This window comes from Motacilla alba, chromosome 3, assembly GCF_015832195.1.
Source record: "Motacilla alba alba isolate MOTALB_02 chromosome 3, Motacilla_alba_V1.0_pri, whole genome shotgun sequence".
Lineage (NCBI taxonomy): Eukaryota > Metazoa > Chordata > Aves > Passeriformes > Motacillidae > Motacilla > Motacilla alba.
The window spans coordinates 45,823,760-45,841,187 of record NC_052018.1 but is presented as its reverse complement, the minus strand read 5'-3'; the positions used below and the strand labels follow the sequence as shown (position 1 = coordinate 45,841,187).

At 38.3% G+C, this 17,428-nt stretch overlaps 1 protein-coding gene across 1 annotated transcript in view; it reads right to left on the bottom strand.

Moving 5' to 3' along the window:
- Positions 1–1,041: 1,041 nt before the first annotated feature.
- Positions 1,042–17,428, bottom strand: part of CDC40 (cell division cycle 40) — a 36,542-nt gene continuing 20,155 nt past the window's right edge. The window contains exons 5-15 of the mRNA XM_038131332.1: positions 16,582–16,721; positions 15,873–15,969; positions 14,075–14,214; positions 12,380–12,454; positions 11,755–11,800; positions 10,300–10,401; positions 8,950–9,065; positions 8,733–8,866; positions 4,098–4,174; positions 2,766–2,910; positions 1,042–2,019 (exon numbers count right to left, since the gene is read on the bottom strand). Of these exons, the coding sequence (XP_037987260.1) occupies positions 1,842–2,019; positions 2,766–2,910; positions 4,098–4,174; positions 8,733–8,866; positions 8,950–9,065; positions 10,300–10,401; positions 11,755–11,800; positions 12,380–12,454; positions 14,075–14,214; positions 15,873–15,969; positions 16,582–16,721 (1,250 nt within the window). The 3' untranslated portion in view covers positions 1,042–1,841. The remainder of the gene's footprint in view (positions 2,020–2,765; positions 2,911–4,097; positions 4,175–8,732; positions 8,867–8,949; positions 9,066–10,299; positions 10,402–11,754; positions 11,801–12,379; positions 12,455–14,074; positions 14,215–15,872; positions 15,970–16,581; positions 16,722–17,428) is intronic.

The following is a 17,428-nucleotide window of genomic DNA, read 5'->3' as shown; positions in this document are numbered from 1 at the left end:
CTGTACATATAAACTGTTAACAGTCAGAGCACATCGCCACATATCCATTTGGGAAATGTATTTGAAGGAGAAAATCCGTTCCAAATTTCTTCAGCCCACTTTCTCTTGAAGCAGCACCTGGCACACAACACACGCCAGAGCTCAACTCCCAGCTCAGGAGTCAAACCTTCCCTCTGAAAAGCACATCAGAAATTCATCCTCTGCAAGACAGCAGCAGCCCTTTCCCACCCACATCCTGAAGAGCAGAGAAGCAGGAACAGCCTTTTCTCTCCCAACAGAGGATCAGTCCACGGGACATGCTGGACCAGCTCTTTCCTCTCTCTCCAGGCTCTACCATTTTTTATGTCAGTACTTGTATGGGAACAAGGCGGGGCAATACCCAGTTACCACTTGTGAAAACATGGAGTTTTTCAGGCACAGAAGACTGCTGGGATGGGAAAGTAACCAGGAATGTGTAAACTCAGTGCAGTTACACAACAGCATGGACTGACAGTGGAATGATTCTCGAGCTCAGCATTACAGAGTTGGCCTAAAAATGCTTAAACTTCCTGTTCACTCACAAGGTCTACTTGTGTAACCCACTCTTTGAAAGACCAGAATTTCTTGCATCCAGTCAAACAACCCAAAACCCACAAAACAACCAACCATTTCCTTCTGCCTCAACCATTTGGGATTCTTTGTCTCAGCTTCTATCCTGCTGTCAATTAAGGCAATTACTCCTTTGCTAGCCTTTCTAATGGTTGAGCAGTAATTGGATTTACAGTAAACAATATAGTATCATTCAAAACTGTAATTAAAGACTGATCAATAGGATAAAATTTGGTACATGCATTTATTTTTATGTACCCAAAAAAGAGAGCAGACAGGGAGTCAAAAGGTTTTTTTTTTCTCCTGCTGCCAACTTGCCTTAGTTTTAAATGAACACTGCAAGAGAATGAGTTTATCTGAACACTGATACAACTGCACTTTAAAATACCAAATGGTAGGAAATATTTTATATGGACACTTCTAGACAGAAAAACTGAATAAAGAGAAGCAGAGTTTTTATAAAAAGATTTATTAAAAATAAGTTCTTTAAAGAGAAAAGGTGTGACATGTATATACATTAAATTGTCAAAACCTTCATGGGACTTATAATACAAACTATTCCAAACAGAAAAAGAGACATTCACTTTTTTTTAATATGTCATGCTTATTGGAACAGAATAGCACATGGGAAGACAAAAAAACAACACAGCACACAACCATTATGAGGAAAACCCTGAAAATGAAGGCTACTTGCAAAAGTCAACGTGAGTAGCCTCATGATTCTACAGACAGAAACTAAGACTATGAATGGCATCTTCAGTTGATAGAGTTCATCTGACAACTGCTAGCTTCCAATTAATTCTTCATTTCTAGTGTGAATTAGCAAATCTCAGCAAGTGGATTTGTGCTTATCTTTTCCAGATCTATTGCAGTAGGTACCAAAGATTTCTTCTTAGGAGGAAAGTCACACAATTGCTGGTTTTCTCTTTAAACTCTCTGACAGCCAGAACCACAAAAATAGTTTTTCTTAAAATTAGTTTATTTTACAAGAGTGTTTTGCACAAGCAGAGGCAAGACAAACTGGCACATGATTCTGCATGCTTCAGATGACCTCAGCTTAGCTTCTCATTCCCAGATGCCATATTTAGAACTATATCCTTTCACTTGAGTCTTCTGAATTTCCTGGTGTTTAGTGCATATATACAGAGAGCTGAGAAATGCAGGATTACAATGTCTACCCATCCTCACGGCAGAATGCACCCTAATCTCAGATGTATGCAGGGCTTGCATTTTTGGTCTCTGTAGCATCCCCTCTAGTCCCACAGTTTAATCAGCCCATCCCAGCCGCACGTGATGACTTTGGATGTTTCGTGCGGATGCCACACTGCACCGATACAGACTTTGTCATGTGCTTTTAACCTGCTGTAGAGTTTTGTTGTCTTCCAGTCCCAGATGTTTAGTTTCCCATCTGCATCTCCAGATATCACGTAGCTGTATTAAGAGGAATAAAATGAAAGTTGTATCATGTGTGCAGACTGCTTGTATGCTATTACAAGTAGCAACTGAGCAACAGAAAAGAGCTTCCCTCAGGGAGCTTCCCATCTGACACAGCCTGCAAACATTCCTACCAAGGAATTAGCTTTCAGGCTGTGCTCTAAGTCCTGCAGAAGGTGATTCATCAACTGCGAGGTAAATGTGCTAAGCAGTGTGGTTATACCCTGCACTGTGATACTGGAACCCAAGAGAAAGTGCCACAAGTTTCTCTAAAATTATACACACTTTTTCCTCTGGGTTTGCTGAGGTTATTCCCCAGCTTTTATAGTAAAAGCTCATATCTTATGTACATACATACAGTACTAAATGTATGGGCATATTACTAAGCAAACAGGAAGAAAGAGGTGGTTCTCTGAACAGTAAATGAGGATACCCACACCAGACCTACAGACTGGGGAAACTGGGTGAGTTCAAATCCCAGATACCCTAGACAAGTGCACATTATGGGAACAGACCCTGCACTGCACACCATGTGCAAAAAGATGAAGTTTAGATGTGGAAGCCTCTCTTGGTCCTATCAGATGCTAAGAGTAAATTTTCTGTTCTGCTGCTTGGCAGGGGAGCTCTGCCCAATGCTGAGCTAACAGGACTGTGCATTCATGAATGTTGCAGGGGATTCAAAAGAAAATTTAGTGCCCATACTTGGAAATTATAAGATGAAGTTAATTCCCACAAAAACTTACCTCATATCAGGTGAAAAATCCACTTGACAAGCGTAGCCAGCTACCATGTGACCTTTGAAAATTTTCTTTTTGTTTAACCTGAATCTGTTCTGAGCTCCAAAAATCAAGATTTGGTTATCCATTGACTGGCAAGCCAACCATTTCCCTATGAATGCAATAAACAAAGGTGGTGTCAGGGTGCTGCATCTGAAGAAACAGACCTAAGTGGGATGTTTTTAGAGATTTTGACATTTTTTCTCACACTATCTAAATCCAGATTTTCATTATGTAGCAGGGATTTAGGTAACAGTTGATATTGTTTCTGCCTGCCAAGAGTTGAAACCTTATGTTTGACAGACTTTGGGATGCCTATTCCTACAAAATGCACTCAGGACTCTACTAAAGCTCTGACTGTTCCAGCTATGTGCTGCATCAACCCCACCGACTTACTGTGAAGTTTTTAAGATACTGTGTAATCTTGCTGGTGCACATAATCACGTAACTCAGTGAGGGGAAAAAAATCCATCTAGCTGCACTCTACTTGATCACCTGTTTTATGGGTACTCTAAGAAAGTCACCACCTCTTTATGGGAAAAGAGGTCTAAGGTAGACTAAAGAGTTTGCAACTATGTCGTATTCTCTGCAACAAGTTGATCAGCCTCTACTCAACCTAATGGGATTGTTAACAGCAAGTCTGGCAACACTGTAATAATGGTGACACTAAAGCTATTTAAATTGGGCCAAAACAGATAATAGAAATTTAGCCTTGTTAGGAGGATTTTCACTGATTACTTGAGGCACTAAACAACTATCCTTCTTCAGCATGATTCTAATTGAAGAACACAAACACCGGTGAAACATTAACATACAGAAACACTGAGATAATTTGGGATTTCTCTTACGCAAGAATTATTTGGACTACATTCACAACAGAAGGGAACAGGATCCTGTACAACATGAGTTTCTACTTTAACTGTGGCACCACAAGGACTGCTGAACTTACTTGCTTAACACTCTGCCACCATTGTCAGTTCCCTCCATTGTTTCTCTTAGTAGTTTAAATACAGCAAATAGCACACAGTAGCTCTATGGAGAGTCCTTCTGCCTTGTCTGGATGAAGGCCTAATTTTAAACTGATACAGTTACTCTGATATAAACCCTCATTTTGACATGTTCTTTAGAATTTTAAATCAAAACACGATCCAATCCAGTCTTGGAATTAGTGCACAGAGTGACTGGGGAAGGGTTAGTCTGGGGTGAAAGGAGGATGCAACACAGCAATATCACAGAGAATAATCAGTAAGAGGTGCCTGTGTAAATTAGGTCTAAGAAGGCAGTAAAGTGTTAACCTACCATTTGGAGACAAAGTCACGGCTGGCATGGAATGCATACTTGGCTCAGCTATGTACTTGAAGTCTACAGGAATGTCCCTGCAAAAGGAAGAAGTATGTGTTTTATGAAGACATGGAGATGTTCCAAAGAGCTGCTTCAAGTCAGCTGATTTACGTGGCAACTGAATCATGGAGAATGTATGGTGGCATCCAAAGGACGACTATGCAAAAACTCAAAAATATTATGAATGTCCACCCGAGAGCTCCAGATGCAGAGCCATCTAAAGCATAACCTCCGAGAGTGTGAATTTACCCCAGTCAAACAAGCCAGAGTCTAAATTAGAGTCACAATTCTAATTGTTAAGAGCAAAGGAACTTTGTGTTACAGTTTTATTGCCTCCAGTATAACTGCAGCTCTTACTAAGTTCCTATTTAGACAGCAAGAACATACTGACATATGTATGGATCTTACTGGAACATCTTATTGACTAGTTTTGTTTCAACTCAATTTTTCTGCCTTGTTTAAATTCTTCTTTTTTAAACATTTTTTAAAGGAAAAAGAAAAAAGGATTCTCTCTCTCTCTCATCTCTTTGACATGCCCTTTTCCTCCTGACCTCCCCAAATGGGATGCCAACCAGTTCCAAACATTCACAGCTGAACTGAACACTGAACTCCCCGGCTCAATTGCATAAAGACTGTGCCAGTGCAGGTTCTTAACATACACTGTCGTGTACAAAGGCCTAGGGTAAAACCAAGGACAGTCTAACCCTTACTCCGCAGAACTGTCCTTTGGTTTTGACTATATAAATTGAATTACTAACGGTTTGTGCTTATTCACAGTATTCCTCATACCCTGCACTGGAAGACTGGAAAAAAGGGAAGGCATGTACATGGATTTCTCATTAAGCAAAAAGAAAAAACCTCCAGCAGAAAATAGATTTGATTAATGTATTCTGCAGAAAGCACACGCAAAATGTTCTGTAGCAACATTAATTAATACAAAGGGGGTGTTTATGACTGCATTGTCTAATTCACAGAGCAGAAGGGCTGCTGGGATGCTCGGGGAGCGGAGAGTGTGGGTGGCTGCCTCGTCCCAGCTGCCCGAGCCTTGTTGGATGGCAATACGGTCGGCATTAGCAAGGTAATTATCATCCTGCTTTATTGTGGAGGAAGTTATTTCCCATCATCTTGAGTTAAGCAGCACACACAGGGGCAGCAGGGTGAGAAGCTGCTCTGTTGTCAGGAAGCGACACAAATGCTCCTGTGAGTTAAAATCATTTACTCCTCAGAATAAGAAGGGCAACCCACTTAATACACTCCATGGATAAAAGCATGCAGTTCAGGCCAGGGATAACCAGCTTCTAAACAAGTAGACCTAAGATGGCTGCTGGGCAGCAAATCTGTGAAGAAGTAACTAAAAATCCACATCATCTCTGAGGCAAATCAACACAACAGCACAGGAAGTTCCAGCTCCATTTGCAACAGTACACGAGGTCATCACCGCAGCAAGGCCAGGCCCTGATCCACTCCGACCACCCAACACTCCTGCAGACCAGCAACCTTCTGGAGTCCTCAATGCCAGGTAAAACCAATCCTACTGGAAGTCCCAATAAAGTCTTATAACAAGATGCATCTCCAATACTGAATTGTTCTGGAGTCAAAAATTTATAAGCAGCATCAATTGTTTTGGTTTTCCTTTTACAAATGAAGGCAGGCTCACATGCTAGAATTGATTCACAACAGCTCTGCTTTATGTTGATACCTACCAGGCACACTTAGGACAGCAGCAGGATATGCTGCATTAAATTATTAGGCAGAATAAAGAGACGCATTTGTGTTTCACATTTGCTTCCAGTCAAATTACTAAAAAGTAATGTCAGCCTGCTCCCTTAAAAAATTTACCAACACAGATGCTATCATGGCTGCCCAACCTCAAAACTCATGCGACATATTTATTTTTTGTGACAAATATTTAAAATTTAAATATTTGAAAGTCCTTTCCCCACTTCATAGCACTTCAAAGGCTGACAAGTTTTAAATATCAGAAATTACATCTGCTAGCCAAGATTTAGAAGTGTTATACTCTGGGGTTTTGATACAACTTCTTCCCCAGGCAAGAGACAGAAAAATCTTTTTAACAAAAGAAGGAAAAGAACCAAGCCAAGCCAAACCCTCAGTACAACCCAATCCAGTTTTGGGACCTACACATAGCGACAACATCTCTCAGGAGACTGCATTAACTCTACCAGGACTATGGGCGAAAAGACCCACTGAGGGACACAGATTTACAGAGATGACAAGCCTCCAAAGCCTGTCAGCATAATAACTAAATTACCACTACACAATTCTTGCTTTGCTGGCTGACTTGAAGGTAAAAAAAAGTAACAGCCTCCAAAGTTAAATGTTCACATCATTTCAGTGCTTACCCCCAAGCAGGATTAGATGCATACAAAGCAAAGACAAAATAATATTTTGCATTTCTAGAAGAGAGAACACAGTATATGATACCCATGCCAACTTTAATATCTCAATCACATGAAATGCAAAAGCAGGCAAATTTTCAAGACTCCCATTAATATTCCTAAATAAACTATGTTATCTACAAGAGTCTGTACTATACTTGGAGTCTGAACTTTCAGCAACTAACCAACTGCAATTCTATGCCCAGCCCCGTGAAATCTTTGCTCAGGATGGATTCTTGGGAAAGGAGATTTAAGTTCTCAGAAGTTCCTCACTGTAAAGTCAGACATGCCATCCCATTACCCATCTCTGGCCAAGTCAAAGTGTTTACAAAACACTACAGAATTCCTCTAGACAATTGAAACGAAGCAATTAGACCAAAACTTCTAATTAGTAGCTTTAAAGGCCATACTCAGGTCATAATTACTTCCACTTTTTTTCTGTAGGATACTGAAGAAACATTGTGCTGAAGAACATACCAAAGAAAAGTGCCAAAAGGTGCAGCAACTAAATCACTGCTAAGTAGCAAGTAATTTTTCTTATAAACTTAGGAAAAAAGGATTTGAGAAATAATTTACCATGGAAGTTTTTGAGCTCTGTAATCTTCCATAATGAATGTATTAACTTAGTTTTAAGGCATTTAAAAAATCTGGATCTTGAAATAATAAAAATATGCCTAAATACCAATTAGCATATATCAATGGTAGGTTGTGGGGAAAGGTTTTCAAGTCATGCCCAGGAAGATGGCATTACATTTGCTCTTTATAAAACCAAAGTATTTCCCAACAACTGCATTACAGAATATTGAATAGAGTCGAGTTTCCTATCATTTCAACAAGGGAGCTCTTTCTTCAGTGTACAAAATGCTATTACATGTTTTTTTCCTCAGAAGAAAAAAATCTTCTGCTACTGGAACAATCAGGTTGCGATGTTCCCATGCCAAAACCTTTTTGCCTTTCCTGCTTTTCTCCACAGACTGACTAAATCCACCCACTTCACTATTTATTTCAGCCATCACACAAAGCTCATAAAACAAGGGCAATCCAATCTCAAGGAAATAACAGATTTGTGCAAGCAAGATCATCCTCCCACTCAACAAAGAGGAGACATTCCTTAGCAGACATGGTATTGTAAAGATTTTTCTTTAAGGAGCTCAGTAAATCCATGGGTCTACTTATGAAGTACTGAACAGAGGCATTCTTGGAGCAGCATATGGTGACAGCATTTTACGTCTAGCCTAAGCCTGGGTTCCCAGACTTTGGTCAGTCCCACTGCTACTGGCAATGATTGCAGACGATCACAGACAAGCTGAGGATTTAGCTGGCTGCTTGGGTAACATTCCAATAACACAGATTGGAGTCTCTTGTCTAGGCTACAGGGAAAAAAAAAAGCAAGCAGCTAGGAAGAAACTGATTAGTCACAGAACTGTAGAACTAGATTTTGTATTATGCAACAGTTTTGCATGTGTGAACAGCAAAAGGAATGAATACCTCAAGATATGGGACTGATTATTTCAAAAATAAATTCTCAAATCCTAAAGAATTAGAAGTTCTAAGTTCAAGATCTTAGTACCTAGAACTTTGTGAAAAACATTTCAGATAGGAATGATCTGTTTTCTCTGCGGGTTAAATGTCAAAAACTGGAAGCCATTTCAAATATTTTGTGTTATTTTTTCTTGGACAGACTCTTCCTTTTCTGTCATCTATTGTATTCATACTGTGTGAACCAATTATTGCCAAAAAGCCAGACTAACCGAAAACCAGAATAAACCTACACTGAACTAGTTACTTCTAACATGGGCCAAGTATCATATAATACTATGGACATCCATAGTTCAAAGCATTCAAAACCAACACACACCAATTGTAATAGAGCAGACATTGCTTTAAGAGTTAATTTAAAGACAAATACACCCTTGGGGAATGGGGAGAGAGCAGAGACCACTAACAGAGTGCGGTGTGCTTCAGGTTGATAGGCCTGTCTTATGTTTTCTTTGGGGAAGAGGAAATCAATGAAGTGTTTCAAGCTTTAAGTCAGAACCGGGTTTTAAAGCTTTTCCTGAGCTAGCTAGAATTCAGTGCACTCCAGTGGCCTATGTGCTATGTGTACTTCTAAAAAAGGAACTCTCTTCTCAGTTTGCTCACAATATACTTTGAGGTAAAATTTTTGAAGTAAAATTCAAAATTTTAGACTTACCATTCCCAGACTCTTAAACTCTTGTCATCAGATGTACTCACAAACCTTCTATTTTCATCCACAAACACAATGGTGTTGACAGCTCCCAAATGCCTATCGTATTCCTGCACAATCTCACCACTTCGAATATCCCACTACAATTAAAAAAGTCAGAATAAGAACCTGTTTTTTACGAAACACCAGTACTTTTAGAGAAATAAATATTGAGTAGACATACCTGTACAATTTTCTTATCTGACATCCCTGCAACAAAGAGATTTTGTTTATCTTCATCAGGATTGAACTTGACACAATAAGGAACCTTCCTGTTGGTGAATCTTGAAATACACTGCCCTGCAACAAAAAACCCATTTATAGTGTATCAGGCTGGAAGTGCTATGGGCTGATTGGTTGTTTGCAGATACTGAAAAGAAGCACTTTACTAAGAGCAGACAACACTTCTTTTAACGTCCTTGAGAGAATTAGAGGGCAGAATTTGCCCTTCTCTTTGACTAGACCATCTTTCACATTTGTATGCACGCACCTGCATAAACACGCACACACACAAATTGTTCTGTAAGTTTGCTACAGCTTCCCAAACAATACAACACTGGACATAACAAGACGTAACAGGAACATAAGGACAGGTTCAGGATATCACAAGCTGACCACTGTATTTGCAATACATATCTCCTTAGGATCAGAGGTCTTCTCAACAAGAGATACAAATTTGGGCAAGAATTCAAGACTAACCTTAGAAAAGGGTAACAGTAATCCAACTGCAAAATAAAGCCCTGACCTCCCCTCTTAGCTTCAACCACAAATACCCTGATAACTCCTCATCTGTAACTTACCGGAGACATGTTAATCCAAAAGCTCTGTCTAAATAACTGAGTTCAGACTCAAGCTCAGACTCAACACTGGAGCATTCGACTTACACCTTTCTGGGTATCACCTGTATAAGATTAGTGACACTGCTAACCCAGAAAGCTAACAACTTTTTCAAACATGGGAACTTTCTGCCTTAGGAAAAGGCCCAGGTTTAAAAGAATACTGACAAAATCTATCCTGTATTTTTTTAACTTAGCAAACTATTTGTAGCAGAACGTTACAGAGCATCTCCCAGGCATGAGAGCATCAGACATACCCTTCAACTCTCCATACCAGCAGGTCACCACTTTTTCTTATCTGGAGTGCTCTTAAGGTTAAGCCAAAAACCAAGTGAGATAATTTTTCTAAATTAAGCATATTTAGGTGTAAAGAGTAATTTTATGCCTGTAAATGTAAACATGCCATTAAATTATTTGGCAGGATGTCTTTCTGCTGAAAATTTTCCTAGCATTACAAATAACTATCAAACTTCTCAAATACAAAGCCATATGAAATACAGGTAGTGTCAGTTGCACCATGGCAGGTAACAACAAAACATATATGAAAAAAGACTGACTATCCTGCAATGAAAGCCTAAACAGTGAACTACAAGACAATATGAAGGACAACTGGAAACAACCTGAATGCTGAGATATCTTTGTAGTCACCATTAATTAAAAACAGTGCTAAATAATAGCAGCTACAAACACAAGCTTACCTGTTTCAGTGTCCCAGAGTTTAAGATAGCGGTCATATGCAGCACTAAGGAACTGAGTGCCTGCATTATTAAAACAGATGTCTCGAACAGCTTTACTGTGTCCTACAAAATAAAAAAAAAAATGCAATGGTAGACTTTCATTCATTCGTACTTAGAATTAATTAAAAAAAAACCACAACCCATAGTACTCAAGTTAAATGCAAAGAGAAGAGGAAAATCACTAATTGAAGTTCTTCATGAGAACTAGTAAAGAATAATTCAAGTGAGAAAGAAAAAGTAACTCCTAAAGAATAGTGAGAAAAAAACCCCATAACACCCTCACACCTCTAAAAACACTGGAGAGACAAACAAAGGCGCTGCACAGAACCAAGCTGATAAACGAGTATAAACTTGTATAAATTGATACACAAGCAGAATTCAGAAGAAACTTAAAATACTCTAATAAATGGCAACATCTAATGAAAAAGAGGAGAGACAAACGCTACATGAGACTCATTTAATGGAGAAACATTTAAAATTAGAAAGCAGGTACAAAATATGGGAAATATTAGATCAGAAAATTAAGAATGCTTTCATCTGATGTTAATCTTGCTACCTCTCAGCCTAAATACTTTTATGTGACCATCACATCAGACTTGCAGTTCTTTTTAGTTTAAATATTGACACGATAATTGAAATACAGCAAAACGGTAGGCAAATCTGGTTGAAAATAAGAACCTTTTGAGAACAACAGTCACACTGTTCAAAAAGAGCAGTCTATTGAGAGAGAACCTTTTTTGAGCCATCATCATTGCCACACTGCTGTCATCAAAAATAATAGGTGAAAAAAAGACTTCTTTCTTGTTACTCAACATATATTCACTCGGTGTTCTAGAAATGTTCCTATTTCAATAGGAGAATCAGCTACTTTTGTTCTGCATTCAAGGTTGCTAAGAAGTTTGTATTTCTCTCTCTCTCTCCCTCAGCTATCTGCTTTAAAAAGCACCTGTTACCTGAACAAAGACCGCACCTGAACCTAAAAAAGATGTCCCATGCTTTTGCACTAAAAACTCAGCACAGATGGAATGACCTATTTAAGGAGGGATCAGACCATAAGACACCCTCAGCGGTTAAATACAGAGGGTTCCTGTTTTCAACACGAAGATGGGGCAATTTCATGTCAAAATTTTGCCTTTGAAAAGAAGTCTTGCAGAAAGTATTCATGACTGCAGGACACTAATGTTTTGTTTGAAGGGTTGTAAGGTGTTACTCATCAACATTAAATTGCTTGGAATAATGACAAAGTTCTTAACAAAATGTGCATCTTTTTCAGTTCTTACTGCCAAGATCATTCCGATCAACTATGGCCTTGGATGCACACAAGTCCTCTCTACGACAAATTAATAAGCTAACAAAAATCATATTCTTCCAAGAAGTTTTTCTAGATATAAATGAGTTTAAAAAAAAGTCTATTACCAATAAATGTTCGTAGACATCTTCGATCACCATATACTTCCCATAGCTAGGAAAAAAAAAGGATGGGGGGGAAATATGTCAATTGTTAAACAATAATGATGCTAAAATTAAGTGCAAACATATGTCAAACATCTTTTAAGAAATTAATTACAAACATATATCATGTACTGATTAATCACAATCTATCCAGAAATTCACTACAATGCTGTCACCTTCCTGTCAGCAAAATCCCCTGAGAATAACTAAAACTCCCATACCATATTCCAACTTTAATGACTTAAGGTTTCGCTACTTAAAAAAAACCCCAAAACCTCAGCTTTCTGTTGATATATGCTGGACTGAAGTGAGATGAGTTCACACCACAAATGCTTCAGTAAAAGATTTCAGCAGAGACCTATTCTTAGTTGTAAAACTAGGCTTCACAGAAAATGAATTAATATAACAGCAAAGGCAATAACGTGAGAAACTTGTGACCTTTTAAATGCTATTAAAGAACAACTAACACTGTTCTAACACAGACAAAGGGTATTTGGTAGAAGTACCAAATGCTTACAGATCCTAAAATGTACTGTCTGTATTCCAGGATGCTATAAAATGTATTCATGAAAACAAAAAAATAACTCACCTTAATTTTGCAATCCATAGAGCAAGACAACATTATATGCCCAGACAGAGGAAACAATCTGACTGCACTGACACCCTGTAAATAAGGACATAAGTTAACAGTAAGTGGATAATCTAGAAGTTTCTTCACTTCATTTGCCCTCTTTTCCAAGCAAAAAGCTAAAGCCTATCTTCATAAAATATACAGATACTGTACCTCAAAAAGAAATAACCTGCCTACACTCCATTTTAGAAACAGTGATTTATTTTGAACAAATGCTATTGGAAAAAAGTTTTTTTCACTTGAACAGCTGTATATATAACCTCCTTCAACATCCACAGCTTCACCGTGGCAAACACAGCAAATGAATACAAACTGGAGGTTAAAGGAATTGTCTCTGCATAACAACCCTTTTCAGATGGGGCAGGTACGGAATTTTTCAAAAAAAAAAAAGAAAAAACCTTTTGGCCAGCTGAATTGCTTACATATAGTACCAATGCCTTCTACCCACTGAGCTCAGATTTCTGGGCACAGCATCTTCACAGCTGTCTGTATTCCAGGTACTCCTTTCTGGGAAGTCCAAAGAACCCCCCCAAGTACTCGTAGTTTTCATGTCCCTCCTTTCCATTTCGTGTTGATTACTCTATTCATATGCCATCCAGTTCCTCCCTCCCACCTCTGGTTTGAGCTGGGCACTTTATCCTCCCTATTATTGTCTACTTATATCCCCCAGCTTTTCTAAATTTGTCAGCCCATTTTTCTTTTGCCTCTCTCATCGATATCATTATTCATCTCATTTGAAGGAAAAAGCCATTTTACACATCAGTCTGTTGTAACAGGATAATAGGCAGAGGAGAGACTAGAGCTTTGGGCAGGAGATGTCATTCTGCAATAGTTGCAGCTATAAGCTCGTTCATGCAGCAATCATTTAAGAAGAGCTCAGAGATGTGACTCAACTGAAAAAAAGGGTAAAAGCCAAAAACATTCCCTGTGTCCTCCTTTCTTCCATCTTCCAAATATTATTAAGGTGATGTCCATTGCAGTGCAGCATATTTCCCCTCAAGCAATACTTCAAATTAGTGGCAATAGAAGCAGCAAATTGAGTACATGCTGTACAACCCCGAGCACTTGAAACACTTTTTAAAAAGTGAAACACTTTTTTAACACCAGAAGTGTGTATATTGTTTTGGTATCTGACACAAGAAGGAACTGTGGATGTTAAGCAGCATCAAAGAAAACCCTTATCAAGACACACCTCTCAAAGGTATTAGCTATATTTGGGAAACCTGTAATGCTGATGCACCATAATCACAAAACCTATGTAACTTTACCCAAGTTGGATAAGAAATGGCCCTTAAGTACTCTTACTACAAAAAATCCTCAAACTGCAAATATTCTTAAGAATCTCTAGAATCAGCCCTATTGTTATTCACATTGTAGTTTAGGAAATAACTTCAAATCCCCCCAAGTCACTGAATAATACTTTTCCCTTTAAGGTAGGTCAGGAAGTCACTATGTTAACACAAAAGTATATGCAGCTAGACAACTGCAACAGAGCAGGCAAATTCTTTGTGTGAACATGTAACTCAACTAATTACATGCAGAGTATGGTAAAGAGGAAAATACTCTTTCTTTCTACTGGTTTTTCGGTTTTATAGAAATTACTAGCTGCAGACAGAAAATTAAATGGGTTGTTATGCTCACAAACATTCCTACCTTTGTATGCCCAGACCACACATGGATTTGTTTCTTTGGAAGATAGCACTTCTCCGGTGGTACTGTAGAACGGAGATTAACCCCAACATCTTGAGGGACATGAAGATAAGATCTCCCCTGATAGTCATACATTTCTTTAACTGAAAAGGTAAACACAGAATTTTGAGAATCCATATTTTAAGAGGTTATAATCTTTGAAAGGCTCAACAGCTCACACAATTCTGGTTTTCTCAACATAGCTGCTCTGTGATAGAGCGAGAGGCGAGAGAGGGGGTATAAGAAAAACCAACTTTTTCATACAAATGTGGAATCTTATTTGACATCAGTTAAACTCAAATTATGTCATCTCAGCAGAGTTTGCTTGGAACCTTACAATCCAAACATTAAAACAATCTTTCTCTTCTCTATTTTACTCATCATCAAACAGCAAGAGAGTTCCCCTGACAAAAAAGACTTCACTTACACTAACGCTACATAGATTAAACTGTGCAACTCTAACCCTGATATTTGCCTGCAATTCACATTCTGGCTAGATCTGTGCTGTGTCAGTCATGTCCAACAGAATTACAAATCAAGGAAAAAAAGATTCATTTGGCCAGCATGAACCCATATTGGTCAGCAACAGCCAACAACTGCTCTTTAACTAGATTTAGGAAGTGATTGGACAGTCAGAAAGACAGGGATGCATTGTGCAGGAAAATGGATTTTTTCAGAGTATGTTGGGTAGCCATGACAATAAACTGTGCACTGATTAAATGAATTTCTCAGTTTCTGGAATGTTGTTATGGCAGGTTTGGTTGTACTCTTGCACAGTATCCATACATACACACATCTTCAAAATGGAGTATTTCTGGGATGTTTGCATGCGAGATCACAGTTTATATGGCAAAGTCTTTCACTGCAAAATTTCAGGTAGAGAGCATGAAAACTTGGATACAAAATAATTAGTCCGTAGGAGGCTCAGTGGCTAAAATTTCATGTTTGTTATGCTCACTGCTATAAATACCATCATGATCTACTATATAAAAACAGAACAATGTTCTAATGCCAGCAACACTTTTCTCACAGCCACCACTTCTTCCTCAACGCACATTAGAAAGGATGCTCACAGCTCGTGTGTGTGAGCCTGGCTGTGGAAACTGGTACACAAAGAGAGACCTTGTCTACCAAACTATCCACACCAAGCAGTGCTACACAGGGCTGTTTAGTATGCAGACAGCTGAAGTAACAGCTTAAAAAAATAACTGAATTCTACTTAATTACCAAACCATTTTCTTTGAAGGTACCACATACTACAGGCTTCTGCAGGGTAATTAATTGACACAAATTATTCATAGTATGACGGCAAGAACGTTTACATTAAAAATTGAGGAAGTGTAAAGTCCAAGTGATTTTCTAAATTGTTCATAAACCATAACTCAGAGCACTACCTGCTGATGAAAATACTGACACATAAAACTACAATAATTCTGAAGCTGAAACTAAGCCAAACCCATAACTTCAATATGTTTGCTCTGTGAAACAGTAAAGAGATACGTGCATCTAGTAACATTGAAAATAAATAAATAAAACCAGTACCCTGAAAAATGATATTTCCACACTGCTCTTCACAGTATGAAGTGGAATTAGTCCAAGTTTATCTCTTTCCCTGTCCTTTATGGTTTTGCCTGTGAGTGCTGTTATCTCCAATACAGAAACATCAACGTGCTGAGGCTGTCTGCCATCCTTACTAATTAACACAGCAGGCAAGAAAACACAGAGAGCTAGAAAATGAGAACAGCCAGGATGATGCCATTACCATGTAATATAGTCTTCTCCTCTCCAGGTTTATCATCTTCTAGTTTTCCTCTCTTCTGCCTCTTAGCTGTTATTTCATCCAACTCCTTCTGCTCTTCCTGGAAAAAATAAAACATGATCTCTTAAAAAGTCAGCATTCAGAATCACATAACAAAATCCAGAACTGTACCATTGTTTACTCACTATTAAGAAGACATTTATTTGCTAAACAACATTAGAAATATTTCTAAGCACCAATAAAGAGAATACCCCTATAAAAACCATAAAGGCCTGGAAAGCTATGTACACTGAAAAGAACAAATATATTTTTATTCGTAGACTAAAGCTAAGCACTGACTGGACAAGAAGAATATCTGTTGGTTGGATGGTTCAGGGTGTGTGCATTTGTGTGTGTGATATTGGGGGTCTTCATTTCCCTTTCTTTTTTTCCAAAAAAGTTTTACTTTCGCTTTTTTTCCCCCCAAGCTGTTTCTTTAAATCAGACTCTACACACAGATTGAATTAATTTTATTTCCAAAAAATGTTCCAAATAATTGAATTGAATGCAGAATAACTGGAACATCTTATTTGGATATATCACCCAAAATGTTTCTAATTACCCGGAAGCATAGCATAGATCTGCTTGGACAAGCACTAGTGAAGCTGGATCTCTGCTGAAACCACTGCCATGTACTGAGAATTTGTATCCATTTTGTTAAAGAAGGACTTACCTCTGATGGCTTGGCTACTTCTTTTTCATCAACATACTTTGCCCATGGTCCCAGAAAACCATCAATATTAGATGCATCATTCTCCTTGAATTTCTTCCTCTTTTCAATTTTCCTCTGTCCTGTCTCAAACACTGTTAAACCTGAAGAAGGAAACAATACACTGACTAACTGCTAACACAGAATACATCAGAGGTTACACCATAGTCAGTTTAAAAGAAAAAGCCACCACTGCTCCTTTCAATATAAAGGACAACATGGAAAAGGTATTTGAGCAAAATTGGCCAAAGCTTGCTCATTTCTCCAGCTGTGAACACTGCTAACTATGTGCAGTAACAAAGTAACCACTTCAACTGTGTATCCTTGCTTGTTAGAATATTTAACCATGCATGTCCCATAAATTTTTAACAGTAAGTCTGCAGACTGTATGAATACATCAATTTTCATGCTTTAAATAGTGTAGTTTTTGAAAGTTAAGTCTTCTTGGCTTCTGATCCCTCTGAACCCTCCCGGTCTAGAAAAAACAGCCCCAAAATGAAAATAAGACAAGTGTTCCAAAACCCCAACACCAACTGTGTATTTTAATTTAGAAAAAAAAAATAATAGAATTTTAGAACGGTTTGGGTCCAACCACCTTGCAATGAGCAGTAACATCTTCAACTAGATCAGGTTGCTCAGAGCCCTGTCCAACCTGAACTTGAATGTTTCGAGGGATGAGGCACCCACTACCTCTCTGGGTAACTTGTTCTAGTATTTCACCAACCACATTGTAAAAAATTTCTTCCTTATGACTTAGTCTGAATCTATCCTCTTTTAGCTTAAAATCATTACCCTTGTCCTATTGCAACAG